This window comes from Myxocyprinus asiaticus, chromosome 25, assembly GCF_019703515.2.
Source record: "Myxocyprinus asiaticus isolate MX2 ecotype Aquarium Trade chromosome 25, UBuf_Myxa_2, whole genome shotgun sequence".
Lineage (NCBI taxonomy): Eukaryota > Metazoa > Chordata > Actinopteri > Cypriniformes > Catostomidae > Myxocyprinus > Myxocyprinus asiaticus.
Window position 1 is genome coordinate 38,117,253 of NC_059368.1, and position 22,646 is coordinate 38,139,898.

Below are 22,646 nucleotides of genomic sequence, written 5' to 3' on the forward strand. Positions count from 1 at the left end.
CTTATGGCATAGTGCTGCGCTCTTAAAATAGGGCCCTATATGTTCTTACAAAATGTTTAAGAACAAAGAAAGTGTTCCAGGTAACAATGGCACAGTAATAAGGCATATCAAACAGAAATATATGTGTAAACTACCTTTAACGGTTGAGACTGCTGCCATATTGGTTCTTTTTACACAACGTCACAACTGTCAGAGTCTTCATAAAATTCTGAATTTACAACTTGTAATTACGAGATCTATGAAGACGTGAACGTTGGAACTTCATAATTATACTGTAGTAATTCCAACATGACGTAAACGCTCTGTATGTCTGTGATTTTATTCCAATATTTAAAATGTAATTTCCACCACAAACTGAAGTCATTTGAGATGTAATGGAAATTACATTTGTTCATGATGATTTAGCAACAAACAAACACAAAAATCAAAGAATTCTCTTGTGATGCATGTATATCCAATGTTGGACAATGTTTCATTGATAAATAAACTAGTTTCAAGGGAGTTTGTGAGCCCACCTGGAGCCGGACTGCATGCTCATGTTTCCTTTTCATGTCGTTTATATACCATGCTACACCCGTCATAGTGTATATGGCCTCCTCCACCACCTCATACCCCTCCTCCTCTGGATCAAAGTGCTTTGCGATCTCCTAAAATGAAACAACATGAACACATCCACATAAATGATGGATAAAGACCAAAAAAGACAAGCTTCAATTGTGCACGGCAATAAACAAGCCATTTTCTGAAACGCTTTCAATAATTCGCCAACAATACGTGTTAAATACCATGGTTTCTTAGGCATTTGACATGTATTCGGATGGGTCAGGAATGGATGGTCAACCAGTCATCCAATCAATAAGTGAGATTGACAAGTTTATTTCGATTTATTTTACTTTTTTTTTAACGTTTATATTTTTTATGGCAATGTTTAAAGGGGATGCATTTAGAAGCATAACTTCTTTAAGAGCATTTCTGCATGCTAAATGGTACATGCTGTACTATTATACCACCACAGTACTTATTTGTAATGGTTGTCTGGTAAACTTGTAAAACTTTAAAACTGGTAAAAGAGTGTCACCTGCCGTCAGTGTATAATGAATGCAAATACTTGTTATGAAATACTATATAGTGGTTAATCAACCTGAAGCAGGAGATGATATTTGAGTATCCTCTGCACAGGCTTGAGCAGGTAAGATCCCAGAGGTAGAGTTCGCTTTAGAGTAGCTTGCCTCTCCCTGAAGAACTTGGCCAGTGTTTTGTTTCTCATGCAGTCCGTTAGAGCAGCCACAGAGCTGAGGATAGAGGGTCAAAGGTCACAACACACACTGACATTTGTATTACTATACACACTGATATGACATTAACCATCTGATAATTCACAAAGGAGTATCCAGGAAATTAATAAAACTTGCAACAACAGGAACATATGAGCAAACAGAGATAAGCTACAGGTTCAGAAGTTTACTGCTCATTCAAATGAGGTTCAAACATCAGAGAAACAGAGACTCTATGTGACGCTTGTGCTTTTCCCGCACAGAGGTTTAGTAATGTCCAGTATTGGCCATAGATTTGCGTGCATTTGATGCAGCATATCATGCTTAATAAAAGGGAAAATGTTACGATCTGTCAAAGACATTGATATTTCACCACCATATCAAAATGAAAAGTTTTGTGGATGAAGAAACGAAACCTTCTTTTAGAACCATTACAATTGTTTTGCATTGTAACGTTATTTTCATGACAATTAAAAGGGATAGTTCACCCAAAAATGAAAATTCTCTCATCATGTACATCCCAGATGTGTATGACTTTCTTTCTTCAGCAGAACACAAAGGAAGTTTTTTAGAAGATTATCTCAACTCTGTAGGTCCATACAACGCAAGTGAATGATGATCAGACCTTTGTAGCTCTAAAAATGACAAAGGAAACATAAAAGCAATCTATATGACTCCAGTGGTCTTTAAAAACAATATAATAGGTGTGGGTGAGAAACAGAGCAATATTTAAGTCCCTTTTTACTCTAAATCTCCACTTTAACTTTCACTTTCAGATTTGAAAGTGAAACTAAACAGGCACCGCATGTGACTTTCAGATGTGAAAGTGAAAGTGGAGATTTAGAGTAAAAAAAAGGACTTACATTTTGACCTGTTTCTCACCCACGCCTATTATATCACTTCTGAAGATATGGATTTAATAACTGGAGTCTTATGGATTACTTCTTTGTTTTTATGTCACCATTCACTTGCATTGTATGGATCTACAGAGCTGAGATATTCTTCTAAAAATCTTCATTTGTTTTCTGCTGAAGAAAGAAAGTCATACACATCTGGGATGGCATGAGGGTGAGTAAATAATGAGAGAATTTACATTTTTAGGTGAACTATCCCTTTAAGCACATTTTCCCCAAAAATTATGATAAAAAAAAAGTAATGCGGGAAAAAAAAAAAACATCTTATTTTTATTACTGTATAGGGGAAAAAGATCAATTTTCACCATGCAAAATCTTAATTATCATGTTTTTATTGTAATTTTTGGGGTGAAATAACACTCTTATGCATCTTGTCACAGGCAGGTGGCAGTGTCACATTAGCTGTCGAATTAGAGCTGAACTCAAATGGACAATATCACACTGCTGTACATTATATTACTGAGAAACCAGAACTTTTACAGACTTTTTATTTCCCAGTCAAAGGCACTTCACCATAATGTTAAGTTTCAAACACAGCAAATGAGTGTCTTTACTTACTTTGGGTAGTTGGTGCAATATTGTGTGTAGATGTCAAAATATTCACGCTAAAATGAAGAGGAACAAAGTATATAAATATATATATATATATATATATATATATATATATATATATATATATATATATGAGATCTGAACAGGTATAAAAATGTGTTGGGTTAACTTGTTACAATTCTGATGTGGCACATTCTGAGTTTCCTGAGCATAAATGTTCAGCTTCACCTTGAGCACAAAGCATCTGGCAATGGCCACAGGATCACTGTCACACATGTCCAATGACTGAAGCAGCTCACTGTAAAAGAGAAAAAAAAAAAAATTTTTTTTAGTTTGTGGATCTTAAGCATGTGTTATCTAACATACAGTATGATCATGAATCTACCACATGATCTGCACACTTCCGCGATGGAAAACAGCCATCAGGGATAAAGCTTGCAAAAGACCACGTGACACAGAAAGAAGCCACTTCATCAGATTGATCATCTGAATTTGCAGTTTGTTTTACCTACCTGCAGTCCAACTTCTACTTCAGGGTCACCAACGAATGGCTTACCCAGAGTCTCTCTCTGTGTGCATGTGTGTGTCGTAAAATTTAAAGCCTTAATGAACTATATTACTTGGCAATAAATGTCTATTATAATTATTACTAATGATGAACTTCATGATTAATTGAACACTGGTGTCTTATATCATGTAGCTTTTGTCTCAATAAATAAATCACTCGAGGCTTTGTGTTACAGTGGTTTTATCACAATTAATGGGGTTTTAGGCACGCCACTGTTAGCCTAACGTGGCCATTCTACATTTAGGAACATTAAAATTTTTTGCATTGTGAAATCATTTTTGCATTGTGACTTTTACTTTTACTATTCGCAATGTTTTTTATGATTCTTATTACCACAACACATTTTTTTTTTTTTTTTTTTTTTTACTGTATTACGGTAAAAACATGCTGTTGTGCAATGATTTTTTCAAATTAGCGTAAAATCAGCCTCTCTCTCTCTCTCTCTATATACAGTATATCCTCTGCAGTAATGAGAGTATCTTAATGACCATCTTTTTTTGCACTGCAGTAATGAGAATTGGGGGTTAAAATGTGCGTAACCGTCATAGAAATAGTCACAATGTAAAAAACCTTAATGACCCTAAAAGAGGGTAAAAGACCCTAAAAGCGTAATTTTCTATATGGAAAATATAATTTCTTCTTTTTTTTTTATTTTGTAGTAAAATAGGACCAGGATTCCTGGTTTGTGAGACTCACCTAACTATAAGCAGCGTAAAGTTGCCAAACAACAAAACAATCAATAAAAAAAATTAAAGGTGCTGTAAGCGATTTTAGCATTCTGAAGCTTTCACGTTTCTGAGCCGTTGAATTAGCCACGCCCCCTCATTCCAAAACTCCGCCCTCCAAAGATAATTTTGAGACCGAAACCGAGCAAAAGAGCAGCATTGTTTGTTTCTGGGGCTGTAAAATTCAACAGTGGCACAATAACGCCCTCAACTGACAAACATTATGAATCATAGCCTCAACGACCCGCTTCAAATGCAACACTATGAGAATGAGCAAAATGATTGACCGGTGAAAAGCATCAATGTCCATTGTTTTGTTTATTGTTTACAAATTCTACAGCTGTCACAGAAACCGGTGAGTTATCTCAGGACACTTATTTCATTAATATCATTAAGGGAGTAGGACATTTTGTTTGCATACTTTTCCACGAAAAAAATAAATAAATCGCTTACAGCACCTTTAATTCCGGTCCTCTAATATGATTGGACAAGTGGCGTCCAAGAGTGCTGATATTCAGCATAACACCACTGGAACATTTCATTGTTTATATCACTCCACTTTGTTTGCACCATGGTAACCAAACTATTTTCATTGGCAAAAATACAACAACAAAAAAAAAAAAAAAAATCACAGGATTGTTGTGCTTGAACTGTAAGTTATTCAATATTAACTTCTTATTTATAGATGAACTATTGTATAAAAAAGGCAATATCACAATTATGCTGTTGTACTGAATATCAGCATGGCTGTGATTACCTGCAGCCTCGTGCCTACGGCCGAATCACAGCCCTGTTAATATTCAGAACAACAGCACTCTTACTCGTATTATATGCTTAAATATATTTTACCCTAAAAAATCTTAATGGATATGAGGCACCATGATCACATGGGAAGCCTCCTTATTGCTTCTGAAAGTTACCCTGACATCATCCACATTCTGCCGAGTTACTGACTGGCACCCAGTCAACATCAGTAAAAGCATCAGTTTGATGCTTACCTTGTCCTTTGGTGCAACCTATTTGTATGGTGTATAGTGTCATCAATGTAGGAGACCTGGGTTCTTGTCCTGCGTTGACACCAGGAAGTAATCGTGTTTGCATAATCGGTAATGAGTGCGATTCAGAGATTCTAAATTCCCTCTAAGATTACACTTTTACTCCACTGACGGTTAGGTTTAGGGTTAGTGTTTAAATTTTGGGGGTAGACTATAATAAAATATCCATTCCTCTTCACTGTACTGCTTTACAGCTCGCTTTTGGCGCCCCTCTGTGGACATTTCACCTGAAAATTGGAGCTCACATGTGCCCTTACGTTCAAAAACACTTCCTGCTTCGGCCTATAGTCAACCTACTGTTTCTGAATTCACTGTGAGATCAGTCTGTATGTGATCTACCCATATGCAGAAGGTTTTACGATTTTACACTGAATTCTACTAATCCTTCAAAATCCTTCATAAAATATCCATATTCTGTCTTCACATTATCTTGAAATTTACCTGAAAGCTTTCGCTTTGCAGATGAAGAAATGTGAAATCACGTTTACTGTTCATTAAGATCCACCTGCAGCTCAATAAACACACCCATCTAACACATGGATTTTAAAGCAAACACAAGGGTTAAGGGTTAGTGAACACAAACTCCACAGCAAACAAAGGAAATGAAGACCACACTGTCTATGTCATGCATTTGTGGCAAAACCACTCCAAACAGAACCATGGCAATCATTCCCTCACTTACTGTATTGTTTTTAGGAGGGGAAAATGATATCTCTGGAGTCGGACAGACCTCTGACAAAAGATGGGGAAACATATTTATGTTTAAAAACACTGGATTGATGAATGGTTAAATGGAGAGAAAGCTAAAGAAACCCTGTGTATTTGTTAAGTCACTTTAGATAAAAGCCAACTCCAATGAATGTACAAAAAAAGGGTTATGAGTAGCTACATATGAAAAAATGATCTCAGCTAAATTCATAACATAGTTGAAACTCAGGCTGACACGTCAAAGAACAAAAAGCAAAGCAAATGTATTATTTAGACAGATTTCTCAGACAGTTTAATGGCTTCTCTCTTCTCTTTTTCTCTTTCAGATCGTGTTGAGGCAGGGAGCGTGCTTGAACAAAGGGATTCTCTGTAAACAGACAAGCCTTGTACACTGCAATATTGTGCAGCTTGTATAAAGAACACACATAACAAATGTGGTCAAAGCTATGAACATATGCATCAACCACAACAGGGCCCTAAAACGCACAGGCCACAATGAGAAAATATCTGTTCAGCTATTAATGTGAGACTTTAAGAATGCATTTCCTTATTACACGGCTCTTTGGAATACTTCTTGACGTTAGTCCTGATTTCACTCTGCCCCATTCACCTTCACTGTAAGTGCCTCACTTAAACCTCGATTTTTGCTTATTTTAAAGATTTCTTTTTGTGCTAATCAACATTATGCCACAAATGCTGTTAATTGAGCTTAAAGGGATAGTTCACCCAAAAATGAAAATTATCTTAGGATTTCCTCACCCTCATGCCATCCCAGATGTGTATGCCTTTCTTTCTTCTGCAGAACACAAATTATGATTTTTAGAAGAATATTCCAGCTCTTTTAGTCCATAAAACGCAAGTGAAAGGGTGCCAAAATGTTGACGCTCCAAAAAGTAGATAAAAGCAGCATAAAGGTAATCCATAAGACTCCAGTTTTTTAATCCATATCTTCAGAACCGATATGATTGGTGTGGATGAGAAACAGATCAATATTTAAGTTCTTTTTTGCTAGAAATTCTTCTCTTGAGAGAATTTAAAATTTTGGGTGAACTATCCCTTTAACTTGTACTGAACCCGGAATATTCCATTAAATCACAAATACTGCAAATAAACTTGTACACAATGACCATAAATGGCCACTGCAGCTAAATATTCAATCAGTATCAATTAATGCTTGATCCTGTTATTTAATTATTAGGGCTGGGAAATTTAACGTGTTTATTTCTGCAATTAATAGTTGACTGTTTGACACATTAAAATAAAATAACGCAATTAATTCCTGAAACTTGACTAATGTTTTCCCCCACTTCCTGTGCCTACAATTAGCATATCCATTTCCAGGTGGTACATGCTCGACTCAACAGCACATCCTAGCACAGAAACTGATTGTGTGGATATTTTACAGTTTGTTTTAATGTACTGTACCATGCACCATGATTAATCATGATTAATCACTGAAAATGATGCGATTAATTAGTTAAAATATTGTAATTGATTCACAGCCCTATTAATTATTTATGGGTGCGCCAACTACAGTACATTCTACAACTGAACTGTTCTCCTGAAAAACTCAGGTAGTGAAACTGTATTAACAGGTTCAATACATCAATAAAGTGTTTACATTGCACAACTGAACAACTAGGAGTTAAACAGTAAATATCTACCACCGAATGGGTTAAACTATTGACATCTATGTTTCATGTTAACAGCTGCGAAACACCAAAATATTGCTGTGGGTATCGCAATGTCAACCATCATAGGCATGGGAGAGCTTCCTTAATTCTGTGCACACACAACAGTAATTAAGGGGGTTCACTCCTGCATTTAAATGTGATTATCACTCCTAAAAGTTTGCAGTGTGTACATGGCTAAAATTTCTCAGATAAATCAAATAAAGGTGGTTGTTTATAAATGTCAGCTGGGAAAGTAGATGAGAGAGCTGACAAGTCAACCTTTAGCAGAAAATGTGAAATAAACATCTTGTGTGGACCTTATTCATCAATAAATACCTGTCAGGAACAGATTGTTATCAGCCTTCGCTTAATATTACGTTATCAACTTCTGGTTTCAACTGGTTTAAACAACTTCTGCTGCTCTTGTGTGGTTTTCCTGTCTCAGCTAGTTTACAACACAGCACTACCACGACCCCAACTACTCTTACAAAAAAATGTATCATGGTAACCATAGTTTCCTCCAAATAACGTAGATCCGACTACTACAATTACTGTGGTAAACTGTAGTAACTTGGCATTTGAGATTCAGAAAGCTTCTTACACTGTTTAAAGGAGATACCACTTCAATATATACTTTTTACAGTGGTAGCAACAAGAGCAGTGACTATGGTAATACTGGGGAAAACTACAGTTACCATGGTTGTGTTTTGTACAAGTAAGCTAAGTTAATAATATCTATATGTGCATCAACAAAAGCCTGTTTGCTGCTGGTGTTGGATTATTGGGGCAGTGTATGACTAATAAAGGATGATAATGAATGATGCCTCACCTGTTGAACTCATAGATGTCCTCTATGTTTCCAAACAGAGCACACACCTGTTCTGGCCCGATGGGAAGGTCACCAATGTCTATAATGTGAGCGAGGTAGTCCTGTAAAGAGAAAAGCAGTCCGGTATACTCACTTGTAAACTTTTGGCACGAGACTGAGAGTGAAGTGACACCTTATTAGTTCAAATTCGAGATAACTACTTTTGTGACACTTATCTCCAAGATGGTGACAATATATCAGCCAATTTTTGCATTTTTAATAGAGGCAATACTATTTCTATGTAAGCTTTCAAAAGTACTAAACCATGAGCTATCTACTTATATTTTCTACCTTTTATTACAATACTATCTACAGTATGTGGTCTATTTTCTAATGTACAGTGTGTTCTGATGCCTGATTTCACTTGAAACAATCCAATGAAATTGTACATTGGAGTTTTAGAGCAAAATTTCTGTCTTTCTGGATGGATGAGTGGATGGATGGATGGGATGGCTGGATGGATGGATGGATGGTCCCTCCCCCTAATGAAAAAATGTATCCCTTGAATGGATTGTAATTTGTTTTGGATGAAAGCATCTACCAAATCCATAGTGTACAACTGACAACTGATACCAGCTGTATCTATTCATGTTGCGTCACTGTTTTCTGAACTACATAACAAAAAGCTTCATAACAGCTGTCTTATGTTTCATTCACAAATGCCGCATGGGAGATAAAAGCAATTACATCATTATGATTGACCTCAGTCCACTTTAAGCCACCAAAAAGCACTTTTTTATTTTAAGCCCTGATTGGCACTCTGCCCCATTCAGTGGCGGGTATATAAGTAGAGCGTACACCGTACATTTTTTCTTCTGTGGAACACAAATAGAGATGTTAGGCAGTATGTTTGTCTCAGTCACCATTCACTTTAATGCATACAATGAAAGTTAATGGGGACTGAGGCTGTCATTCTGCCAAACATCTTGAAGAAAGTAAGACATATACTGTACGTCTGGAACAACATGAGGTTCATTTTTGGGCCAACTGTCCCTTTAATGCTACTCTTAAACGGATAACGTCCTGCAGATCTCTCTGAAATGTGCACTTGGCAGGCACTGAAGCCTGAATGCAGACAGATACACTTCCCTCCAGTATTCTCAGCGTAATCCCTACTGACACCGGAGTGAGGTAATGTTTGACTGATGATGTGTGGCCAGACTGGCCACATTTGGCATCGATCATTAATTTACATACAGTGTCCCAATTCAAACTTAGTTCTGTAGGCAAATACATAGTCAAGTTCAAATGAAGTATAAGGTCTGACAGATAGTTAAAAGCCTTGTTCTTTACATGAGTGAATGGTATTTGGACACTGATAGGTGATTGGTCAGACAGGATGTAGTTTTACACAGTTACCTAAACAGCTTGAACATGTAGACCATTGCCAAAGTAATAATAGGTCCTCATGCAACCTGGCAAACCCATTGCTCTAAGATGATGTTGGATAAAATGCAAATGAATACTAGTGGTGTTTGATAAGGCAAGCATATTGTTTATACTTAGGATTTGGGATTTACACAAGTATTACATTTTGGCATGTAACTTAGCCTGCTTGGTTTGTTTCAAGGTAAAAATTATACCTCAAATTTTGTGGCTTGTTCAGGAGAGGTGTGCTATTACTTTTCTAAGCGACTAGACTTATGTTGGCATGGATCTCATCTTTGGACACATATTACACAAAACGTGTCAAACCAAACCTTTACTTTCAACATGCAGAGAAAGGATTTTGGTGCTAAACTTCTTTGCCACTACTCAGTCACTATTGAGTGAAATCATAACATTAGCCAGTGGCTAATCACAGACATTTTTATTCACATACCGCGTAGTTGTGCATAGTTGCGCATGAAGCAAAAGATCTATCTGTGATTTTAAGAATCGATATAGGATTATTATAAGAAAAAAAAGATCATGATTAATCGGAAAATTTTTATTTTTACGCAGCCCTATTGGATAAGCTGGTAAGAACACTGGTAAAGGTGTTTCTTTGCAACATGAAATCTACTGTATGTGTGTTGACTGGCTTATTCTTAAACCATTTATGACCTTACCCTGATGAAGGAATGGCGATTTAGATGACCATATATGCTGTCGTCTTATTAATCTGCTTTCATTTTCAGTTTCCTTTTTACATTTTCTGAAATATGTGGTTCAAAATATGTTTTCGATGGCGGAAAACGCCATTTCAGTGTGGATGCAAGGAGTAAAACGAAACAAAACCGTTGTGCTTTCAAATGATAAGTAACCACCAAGCAATTGTCTAGCAACTCACTAGCAATCACAAATCAACATGCTAAAAAAACACTCAATACACCTTAATAACCGCATAGCAACAGCCTGGCAATCACCCACAACACCCTATGGAATGCACACACAGTATTTCAGATAAACAGAAAAAAGGGTGACAGCTGGAGGAGTTTCTGTCAGGTTCTCTGGTTTTGTTTGTCTAATCACAGTCTACTGGTAGTCTCCTCCTCTAAAGTAAAGGCACACACTGCAAAATATTTAATGTTGAATTCTCAAAAACACAATTCTCATTATTTGCGGTATACCTCAGGGGAATGTAATAGGCCCGCGCTTGTTTTCAAATTCACATTATCATGTGGGATTTCAGCTCATGAGAAACCTGTGAATATTGTTTAAACCTACAAGTCTGTCAACAGAAATTTTTTTTATAATATCTTGCCTCAAAATCCACAGAAAAACAGAAAGAGAAGAACTTGGCAGGGCCAAAGGAAAATTCATCTAAGTCACTGATCTATGGTGTTATAGGCTACTATGATGGCAGTTACAGTGAGAAATTGTATGCCAAGCTTATTTATTCTCTCATCTTCACGGTAAAAAACAACAACAACAACAACAATAAAAGCATAAATAAAGTCAGAAAACAACAAAAAATAAGACTATAACACTTAATGCATAATTTATTCATGTTGCAATGCATGCTGGGAACTCGCAAATAAGCAACATTTTTCAATATGAAATTATTCGTTCAAACAATTCGGACGAGGCTTGTTGGGACAACATTTGGGGCAATATGGTTGGTCTAATGTGTTTTTATGTAAATGCAAAGTAATTTACACTTCATAGTATCTGTGACTCAAAAAACCCCAAAAGATTAATAAATGGCAATTAAATTTTTTTTCAGTGATCGAAACTAACATTAAAAGGAAAACAAATAACCCTCCTTGGAAAAATGAATTTGTGACGAGGTGGAAGGCGTGGCCGGGCCGTGAGGGTGCACGGTCGGCGCTGAGTCAACTAACCAGCGGGAGAGAGAGATAAAGGCAGTTTCGGGAGAGAGAGAGAGACACACACGGCTGCTCTGTGTGTGTGTGCTTATGTTTCTTTAAGTTCATTAAAGTTATGTTGACTGTTCTGCTGATTCCCGCTTCCTCCTTGCCCATCCTTTACCCATTACAGAATTCTACACACAAGATTTGTGCAATTTTTTATTTATCTCAATGCTGTAACATGCATGCCCCCATATTTATCAAAGAGAAATAGGCAAAAACAGCTCTTTAAATAAATGATCCATTAAATTCCTATACTGTGGACAATTTTTATGATAAAGTTACAGTAGAATGCTGCGATTTGTTTGTGTGTCCTTTAAATATATCTATAAAACTGAAGTGTGTAATTCCTGTGGCACTAGTGTGAACAAACAGAACTGAAAAAATTACTGTTCCTGATCACAACCCTCTTCTTCCATTAGCCATCCAAACAGATAGTTCCATCCCAAGTGCACGTTATTGGCTGAGCCAAATGTTGCTGTGTCAGGCTGGTCAGGATGCTAAACAATAATGCTTTAACAATGCCACAGTGTTTAGACTTTTGGGGAAACCAACCTATAAATGACTTATTACAGTTATATTGTAGTATTATATTATAGCAGTGGCGCTCATCGATCGTGGTCGATCACAAGGCAACCACTGGTTGATCTCGTTAGCAGGTCAAATGGTAAAGGGAGTAGAGAGAGAAACTACTCAAATAACGAAATTCTTAAAAATCACTTTTTATTTACTCATTTCGGCTCCCACATGGGTGGGTTTTCAAAATATAGGATGGCAGGAAAAGACTCTTTATATTTATGAGGAAGGTTCTACCTGATTGGTTACGGTTACGACTAGAGGTAATTTCTACGACCAATCAGGTAGCGCTTTCCTGCTAAATATTACTGAATCGTCCAATCAGGTATCACTTTCCTCGTGAATACAAATGACTCTTCCCCTGTCATCCTACGTTTGGGAAACTCGTCCCCCGTGCACTGACAGACGGATTATTTTTGTGTGCGTGTGTGTTGTGAGAGCGCTCAAGGTAATGTGGATGCGCACCTGTGTGGTGGTCAAATACATTTCAAAATGCCTGTCTTGGCTTGGTATTGATAGAAACACAGTCAGCTATGTCTGAAGTAAGCGTAAACACTGGGACAAAAAAAAAAAAAAAACGGATTTGGATCAAAATATCAGATTTGTGCATTAGGATTTGCAGTGCAAATGCAGCCTGATAGACCTGCCACTGTCTATGTCATTAATATTATCAACAATAGTGAGAAAACAAGAAAACCATTCATCGGCTGGATAACTTTAGTAGCTTTAAAATACAATAAAATATTACTGTATTATAATCATACAGTGAAGACATCTAATCCACAAGAGTGTAAGAATGTTTACTTGAATACTTGATAGCCTACTTTGTTAGAAATTTTAAGCACTGTTTTCATAGTTTGTTTCTTAGTTTTTATTTTATTCCTGACTATTTCCTTATAATAGTTCTGAATAATCACTTCAGAACTTAAAACAATGTTTACCCAATTAACAAATTAGTCAGTACTATTTTTTGCATCGACAATCATCAAATTTCACTGGTATTGGTTCCGACTACTGAAATGTTGGTATCGTGACAACACTGCCTACAATGTACAGTTTATTTAAACTGTACATGGTAGATATTACTGTAATAGCATTGAAAAAGTAGATCCCATGCCATAAAAGTGTGAACAGCCCTGTATTATAGCTTATCATAGTATTAAGCTGTGATAAGAAATAGTATTTTAACACAAAAAAATTTGCATTGCACTTGGCGGACTCAATCAGCACAATCCAATTGTCAAGCCTGACGTTACATAACATGATAATCCCAGTGTACTACATGTCTGACTGCTAACGAGTCATTAAACACAATTCCAACACTTCAGAGGCACAGAGTCCCTCATCATCTTTTGAAGACAGTCATGCAAGTGTTTTAACATGGAACATAGTAGCAGGAGAATTAAGCATGAGGTATGAGATGTGATAAGACCCTTCTAATGGGTTTAAACAAATGCCCACTTGGACTTAAGTGCACTGAACTGATCTCCTAATGGAATAATCGGCTAAAGCAAATAAAACTCAATAGTGAGATGTAGTAATAGTGAAACTTCAGTCACTTCAAAGTATTACCAGAGACATTATAAGAGGAAGGAGACAGATCACAAAGAGAAAATCGCAACCACAATATACCGACTGTAAGAAAAGAAGTCCTGCCTTTTGGTTAAAATAGCCAATTGTCTTTTTTTTTTTTTTTTTTCCTTTTTCACCCAATTTGGAATGCCCAATTCCCAATGCGCTTTTAAGTCCTCATGGTCACGTAGTGATTCGCCTCAATCCGGGTGGCGGAGAACGAATCTCAGTTGCCTCCACGTCTGAGACCGTCAACCCACGCATCTCGTGGCTTGTTGAGTGTGTTGCCATGGAGACATAGCACGTGTGGAGGCTTCACGCCATCCACGCTCAACTCACCACGCGCCCCACCGAGAACGAACCACATTACAGCGACCACGAGGAGGTTACCCCATGTGACTCTACCCTCCTTAGCAACCGAGCCAATTTGGTTGCTTAGGAGACCTGGCTGGAGTCACTCCGTGGGATTTGAACTAGCGAGCTAGCGAACTCCAGGGGTGGTAGCCAGCGTCTTTACCACTGAGCTACCCAGGCCCCTGCGAAGAAAGACAGTATTAAACATCTGGGATGTCATCAGGGTAAGTGAATAATGAGAGATCATTCTGGGGTGAACCATTCCTTTAAGTCGAAGTATACTTCCAAACAATGCGTCTTTGTTTGGTAGGTAGATTACAATGGTCATTTCCTTGAGTTTTGGTGTTTGATGACCGTACACGTTATTGCAGGGATCCTATGACAATAATACATTACCTAATATTATTGTTCAGTTTGACTCTTTCCCCTAAAATAATTTTTTAAATGGAAAAATATGCAGAAAATGCCTTTAGTAACTGACAAATATCACTGAAATAGGTGTTCTGATATCACACGTCTCTGTGACAGCAGCAAAATAACAAAAACTAAAAGGCTATTGTTCAGCCAATCTTTGAGGCTATCTCTGTCTATCAGTATTTTAAATGCACAGGGTTTGCTGACATGTCTTTGGAGGGTGGGATTTTGGTGTAGGGGGCAGACTAATTCAGTGGCTAAGTCTGCCAAATGGCTAGCATTGCTTAGAGTACCTTTGTGAAAAGTTTCTTCACAGTGTTTTAGTCAAATACTTGGATTAACAGATCTAAAAAAGACATTCTATCGGGACTAAGAAGAACCTAGCAAGTTCTTGATCAGGCAGCAGGTCTGTGAAATAAACTGTCACCTGAAGTGTACTTTAGAACTGCGACAAGGGTTCACCCTTCACCTATATTCACCGTTTGGTAGATAAGGCTAAGCTTAGAGATTAACATTTGTAATCAACACACTTGTTGACATTTTACATGCAGTCAGACTCAATGTCCTCAACTTTTCTTGACAAGTTTAAAAGCTCCAGTAATCTGTCTTCCATTCCAAAGAGTCTTTTTGGCAGAACTTGATAATGGCTTATCTGTTACTGCTCACTGTTCGGTTAAACAAAGTGTTCGTCTACCACAACATGTCACGAAATTCTGCCTGGTCTCCATTACTAGCTTCTACCACACTAGGAACGCAAACAGCTATCTTCAATTTCTAAGTTGTGTTTTGTGTCACGATGTGTAGAAATTCATCATGTCCAAAACTTGAACTTGAATGATCTATGAAAACCTAACACACAGTAATTTAAGTCCTTTAACACACTTGGCTCGATTGCTTGGTCAGAACCAGAGCTTGATCCCACCTTCTACCACAGCCCCCTGCTGGTCTCTTTACACTTACTAGTAATATGTTTGTGTCTGATCCACAGTACATTTGCGTCATTGCCCGTACCCAAGACCATGTTACCCAACTGCCAAATTTTAAGCCCCAACCCGTCTCAAAGCCGAAATCGTTCACTCTTAATAATTTATTCTCCAAGCAAGTACATTTGTTCCAATCTTGGGCAACATTTGTAACAGTATAGTAACAGAATTAGGTTCGAACAGCCCCTAACGATTATCCATTCGAGCATATCTTTGAGTGAGAGAGCGAGTATTTTTTCATTAATTACAAACCTAACCAGAACCCGAAGTTATACTTAAAAAAACGGACCCAACTGAAACCGGCCAGTTTGTTGGGTCCCTTCCGGCTCAGATCGGGTAGCAGACCTCTAAGGCCTACATAGGTAAGTAATGAACAACTCAGGAGAAGACACCAGTAGATTAACCTACACTTGCATTTGTTTGCTGTGACTGCATTACAAGAAATGCAATGCCAGCTAATCTCCTAAAACAAATTATTCAGAGACAAACAGCAATAAGAAATTTGTGAAACTATAGTATATTAAGTGTGACTGGAAACTAGGGCTCGGCAATATATTGAATATTTGCGATTTAATCGTTATGATTTTCCTGCAGTAAAAAATGTGAATATCACAATAATTTTTATGTGCTTTTTATTTGGCCATTACATATCCAAGAGTGTGTCATCAGATTAATTTCATAGTCTTTCAGGGCAGCGCAGTTCATCAAAATAACATCAAAATCGTGATATAGTCATAAGTGATTATTAAACCGAAAACGGCTGCGATTTTATTAAATGAATACATAATCTGTGTGCACTTCAGAGTAAACGTGTGACAGGCTGTGGGGCTGTGGGACAAGATTTAAAAACTATGTTTTTGGCAAATTTTTGCTCTCTACTTGGGAATGGAAAATGACCTATCATTACTTACAGTAGATGCTCCAGATTAAAACAAGGTCCAATACAATGTAAAACAGCGTATTGATGTTGAAATGATCCTTAAAGAGCGATATGACATGTTAAGTTGGCTTCAAACAGTATCTGTCCAAGTCAAACATGCTTCAGATTGCCTGACGAGAGGAGAAACTGCAAGCAGTCAGAGATTCTCTGCTAATTATCAGCAAAAATATTGGCCGTTGTTGCAGCATTGTTTCCATTTTGCAAGAAGCTTGACACAAGCAGTTGTTTAACAAATTACAGTCAAACACTGGAAAGATTAAGACTGATTCTGACCTCTACAATACTCCGCAGATCTCTCACATACATACGCTCGGTCTCAAGGATCTCCATGACCACTCTGTCCAGGTAGGTGAGCTCAGGGTTGGGTGCCATGGTTTTGGAAGCAAACGGAGATAAAGTGTGTTGAGTGGAGCTGCTGTTGTTGTCATTTACAGGTTTGCTGCTATTTTTCCGGAGGAGGAGACTGGGTGCCAGGGTCAGGTTAGTGTCCTGAGTTTGACTTGGGTCCCCAGAAGGGGTCAACTTCAGATCCAAGTTGTCCTCAATGGGCACAGTGGATGGGATGCCTGTCAGAGGTACATCGTCCCGAGAGGAACCTGATCCGGATGAGATGGTGGACACCACACTTATGGGCCGCTGGATTTCTGGGAAGTCAGAACAATCGGACAGCGTAGCTGTAGAGGCCCGGTCATTACTGCCAACAGAGGCGTTGGACAACCGAGGTGATTCTAAAGAGTAAACAGAATCAAAAAACAAACAGAAAGTGGTTTATTTGGTAATCATTGACAGTCACAATGCCTTTCTCAACCTAAAAAATGACTCATTTTGATTTATTCTGTAGCATGACAGTAGTTCAGGTGTTTTCAAAAAACAGTGTTTCCAATGAGAGTCGGTGTAGCATGACAAAGCACTACGTCTCTATGTGCTATAGGGCTGCACAATTAATCGAAATAAATAATCAATTTTCCAAATACAGTTGCCAACTAATCGTAAAAAATAACATTTACAGCATTCAATTTAGGTCTACTCCCATTGTGTCAAAGCTTTCTTTTTATAATTTCTTTTTTTGCAGCAGTGCAGCTTTGTACCTAGGCCTGTCACGATTATTAAATAATCGTACGATCGCGGTTATTTGACCTAACAGTGGTTATTTGAGATAACCGCGATTATTGTGCAATTCAAATTCCAATCACAATTTAATGCCCAAATAAGATAATTTTAAGCAAATATGTAAATGTCATGAACAGTGCATTTGTGTGTAATTCAGCTGAAATCCGAGCGTCACTGAGCCGCCCCGTAGACATCAACCAGAGCAGCTCCTGTCTGGAAGAGCGTGTGAAATACTTCTCAAGCGCTCAGATGCGCTTGCTGTCAGCAGAGGCTCATGCCAAACTCCCGCAAAAATATAAACAAACAAATATAAACTTTGTTAGTGAACGCAAAGTGCTCCAGCTTTAAATGATCGTGCAATGGCAAATGTTCCTGGTCGTAGTGGGTTCATACACACAGAGCATTAATGACAAAGAGGAGAAACGCGAGTGATAAAAATAATGAAACAAAATCTCAAAGGTTTTGCTTAATGAGAAATAAGGGCTCGTGGGTTTAATCAAAGAGCATTAAAATGACGTGTGAAAATGAAGAAAATACAACAAATATTTTACTGTTGCATAATATAATATAATATAAAAAACATTTTAAAAAAATAATATAAGGGGGCCTGGGTAGCTCAGCGAGTATTGACACTGACTATCACCCCTGGAGTCGCGAGTTCAAATCCAGGGTGTTCTGAGTGACTCCAACCAGGTCTCCTAAGCAACCAAATTGGCCTGGTTGCTAGGGAGGGTAGAGTCACATGGGGTAACCTCATCATGGTCGCAATTAGGGGTTCTCGCTCTCAATGCGGTGCATGGTAAGTTGTGCGTGGATCGCGGAGAGTAGCACGAGCCTCCCATGCTGTGAGTCTCCGCGGTGTCATGCACAGCGAGCCATGTGATAAAATGCGTGGATTGACTGTCTCAGAAGTGGAGGCAACTGAGACTTGTCCTCCGCCACCCGGATTGAGGTGAGTAACCGCGCCACCACGAGGACCTACTAAGTAGTGGGAATTGGACATTCCAAATTGGGAGAAAATTGGAGAAAAACAATAAATAAATAAAATAAATAAATAATTATATATATATATATATATATATATATATATATATATATATATATATATATATATATATATATGTACACACACGAGTTCCAAAAACAACAATGTAAATGTAAAATTTACCAAAAAGTGACATATTTTAATTATTTAAAAATATTTTGATATTTAAAACATTATTTTTCATGTTTCATATTATATGACAATTAATCGTGAAAGCCCTAAGAGAGACAAATATTCGCCATACCCCTAAAACAGACAATTAATCATCATAATCGCAATTATTTGCTTGACAATTAATCGTCAGCCAAATTTCATAATCATGACAGCCCTAATCGTACCCAATCACATGCATGTCCACTGCTCGATTTCAGTGTATTGTATATTTTTTTCAAAATTTGAATAACAGGTTTATTTGTCATGCTGCTAATGTGAAGAAGACTGTTTAGGCACCGTCTTAATTTACAAAGTAGTTTTCCCAACACTGCACACAAAAAGCCGAAAGACACCACGCAATTTGTGAACAGTCACATACTCACTTCTGCCTCAATTTGCCTTTACAGAGACTTTTACCTTATTGTAAATATCTTACAAGCCAAAATGTTCAAATGGTCACACAAGATTCAGGCCCTCCACTATTAATTGTGTTAATGAAATTCAATACAATTCAGTTAGTTAGCCCAACAAAACAATGCAAGTATATACTTTACCTCTCCTTGCCTATTTAATGAGTGGAGTTATCTTCACACCCATCTTACGAAATCTCAAATGTGTCAGACTCTGTATGGAATTTGTGTGTCATTTTACTATTATGCAATAATCATTACATAAATGACACAACAACACATAGCTCATCAAAAGCCATGAAGATGCACTTTTTACTGGAAGCTTAAACAAACAAACAAATAAATGGCACATATCTGTCTCAAATAGGATTTGCTTTATTGACTACATTTCTGGCGTATACACTCATAAAAACAGCCAAACACTGCACATGTACACTACAAATGCCTGACTAAATTTATGACCTATTTAAATGGTCAGAAACAGAAAGTGAGTGTTTCCAGATGCACCTGTTAAACGTAACAGTGAGCAAGAGACTGTCATAGCACATCACTTTTCTCCCATTAAATCATTCTCAGATCAGGCATTCACAATGGACAATAATCCAAAATGATAATTCTGTTTGCTGCGATTGGAATGCAAACTTGTCTTTTCAAGATCATTGGCATGCAAGTCTAAGGAGTCTAAGGATTAACATCAGGACGAGTATAGGCTAATGCATCCCATCTGATTGAGTAATAATGCAAAGCACATTAACCAGGGAATGGTCTGAACAGAACAGAACCTACCAAGAAAGACAACACTGCGCGACAGAGGGACGAAACTCATTTGTTTGCCTTCATTTCCATGCAAGCATTTTGAAAGTAAACACTTTCAAATGGCACTGCCGTCTGCTGCCAGCCAAACCCCTTTACGCCTTGCACTGGACTTTCACCTCTGTATCTTAAAACCGTTGGTGGGTGGTCAATGACACTGTACGTTTGAAAAAAACCAATGGAAATGGGCCAGCAATTACAAATAAACAAAGTCATTAAAACAAAGACTGGTGTTGAATTTGAGACAAACATCTTTTGCAAATAAATGTTCTATGGCTTGAGACTAATTCATATTCAGATGTTCAGATGCGTTAGTGAATAATCGTCTAATATGAAGTATAGTAATTTCTCAAGTGGCCGAATGTATATAATATACTATAATAAATATATTAATATTTTTTTCAATACAGAGAAGCATCAATAAAAATTGACTATTTTACTCTAATATTTGTGTAAGCTATATATTTTATGCTTATTAGAATATCACATTGTTAGAACTTCATTGGAATCAACTGCAAGTTCAGTTGAACGTGATGAGAATGTGATGACCCAATAAGAAAACTTGTGATGATCATTTGTTCAATTTTACCATTAATAGATAGTTAGTTGTTAATTCTTTAATCCTAATTCTTTTGATTTAAAGATGGCCCTCTCGGACTACACATGATTTATTTTTATGTATACTTGCATCTATGGTCCAGGAAATGTTCCTGTTGCATGATATGTCAAAACTATTGCACGTATTAAACAGCCTACCTATCATTTGTTTCTATCAAGGTGTCATTTCAGTATTCGCAAATGAGGAACCAAGGACTGAAGCCAACATTTGGGTGTCAAGCCAACCTAAGCCTATGTAGACCAAATGTAGCAGCCTATGTAAAGAGTAGACAGCAAGGCCGGAGTGTTCAATGGAGCTTGGGTCTGCTCATTGGAAAATGTCAAACATTTGGAGCCTGACCATAAAACATAATTGCAATACGAATTAAAGTGGTCCCACTAGACAGCTGAAAGTACTTTTACGTTGTAGCAAACACATCAGGTTGAGGTTCCCACACAGGTCTCCATATAAACCAGTTGCTCACCACACATTTGTTTGGTTTTCGGAATGACTGGCCACAGGTTACAATAGCACATTTTTTTATTTTATCCCCCTTTCTCCCCAATTTGGCATGACCAATTCCCATACAACAGCACTATTATGAGGTCCAGAAGATTTGAGATGGGTGAATGTAATGGAGAATGACAAGATGATTGACAACATCATGACTGAGGAAATCCTAGTTTCCTCAAATACTTTAGAACTGACCGAAACAAAATCAAACCATCAATCAAAACACCTAATGTCTTAAACCCTTCACTTTTCAAATGAAGACACTGAATTTGAAAGCAGTATCCTTTAATCCTTTTCTTGCAGGATAAGCTACAGTCTTGATACCTCCTTCTAAATGACTTGGGCCCGTGAAGGGACCCCATAGCAAGCGATAGAAAAGCCTCTGGACTCACCAAACCATCGTGATAACCTTCGATTAAAGCCAGTGAAACGACTTCGCTCCTCCCAATTACTCCTAAATGTAGCAACTTCCAGATTTGGTTGGAGAACCATTCCCCAAGAGTTCTCCTTGTTATGGCCCATAAAACTCATAGCTTGGTGCTGTCTTGCCTCCAGCTCACCAAGAACTCTAGGCCATCTATTTTCTCTCTTCTGTTGTCATACTCCTTTCTAGTTTCATCCAAGTCTTCCCCTAAAGGCTTCTGGGTGCTGTCCAATACAGCACTGGTACCGGCTCCTCCCATAACCGAAAGTCAACTGAGCTGAAGGCATTGGTTTCTGTTACACACACCCTCACGTGAATGAACAGTGAACACCTCTTTCCTTAAGGAGGGAGGGCCTAATGGCTGTGCTTGGGTGTACTCATAAAAGACCTGAAAAACCGAGATAGATGTTTGTAGCTCAGTAAGACCAAAGGAATGCAAAGGGAGCAGTGGGTAATCTGTACTGGTCTCTCCCTTCATAGTAGGTTTGGCAAGAACAAGGATGGGCAGATGGACTCAAAGAATCCTTGATGACACACGATTCTTAAGCGACCTCTGCTCTAATCTCGAGCTTTCCGTTCCCACATCAGCCTGTGGTTTGAAATTTAGGAGCCCACGAAAAACTTCACTCACTTCCATTTCAAAATGCTCCAAAAGACAGTCTAGATTAATCTAGATAATCTAGTCTAGATTAGGCTACAAGACAGCTTTGCAATGTACTTTAGATCAAACCGACACTGATACATAAACCTGTAATTGAAAAATTAGGCAACCTACTCCATGATCTACTTGCTCCAAGTTTGAGTGGTTTGGCTTGCTCTTCTAAACAAAAAAGTCCTCTGACATATTGCAATCCAAGAAGTTTTATGGAGAAGACAAAATCAATATAATTTTGCTTTGGAAATGTTTAAAAAGAAGGTGATGCCAAAGATGTGGTCTGGCGAGTGGTGCATGTGATCCGGCAGACAACCCTGCTGTATTTCTTCAGTGTGATTAATTATATAAAAAAAACTGCATGTAAAAAATTTAGGCAATTAATCAAATCACCGTACTAAAGGAATTTTCATACCAACAGAACAATTCATGCTTCAAACACCACCTCCATGTTTTTAC

The 22,646-nt window shown here is 37.7% G+C and overlaps 1 protein-coding gene across 1 annotated transcript in view; it reads right to left on the minus strand.

The window, feature by feature from the left end:
- The window catches only part of LOC127415883 (pleckstrin homology domain-containing family G member 3-like), a 36,084-nt gene extending 14,469 nt beyond the window's left edge, over positions 1-21,615 (minus strand). Inside the window, exons 1-7 of the mRNA XM_051654898.1 lie at positions 21,504-21,615; positions 16,743-17,197; positions 8,299-8,399; positions 2,969-3,038; positions 2,747-2,793; positions 1,142-1,292; positions 516-647 (exon numbers count right to left, since the gene is read on the minus strand). Coding sequence (XP_051510858.1) covers positions 516-647; positions 1,142-1,292; positions 2,747-2,793; positions 2,969-3,038; positions 8,299-8,399; positions 16,743-17,197; positions 21,504-21,603 — 1,056 coding nt within the window. The 5' untranslated portion in view covers positions 21,604-21,615. The remainder of the gene's footprint in view (positions 1-515; positions 648-1,141; positions 1,293-2,746; positions 2,794-2,968; positions 3,039-8,298; positions 8,400-16,742; positions 17,198-21,503) is intronic.
- Positions 21,616-22,646: the final 1,031 nt, after the last annotated feature.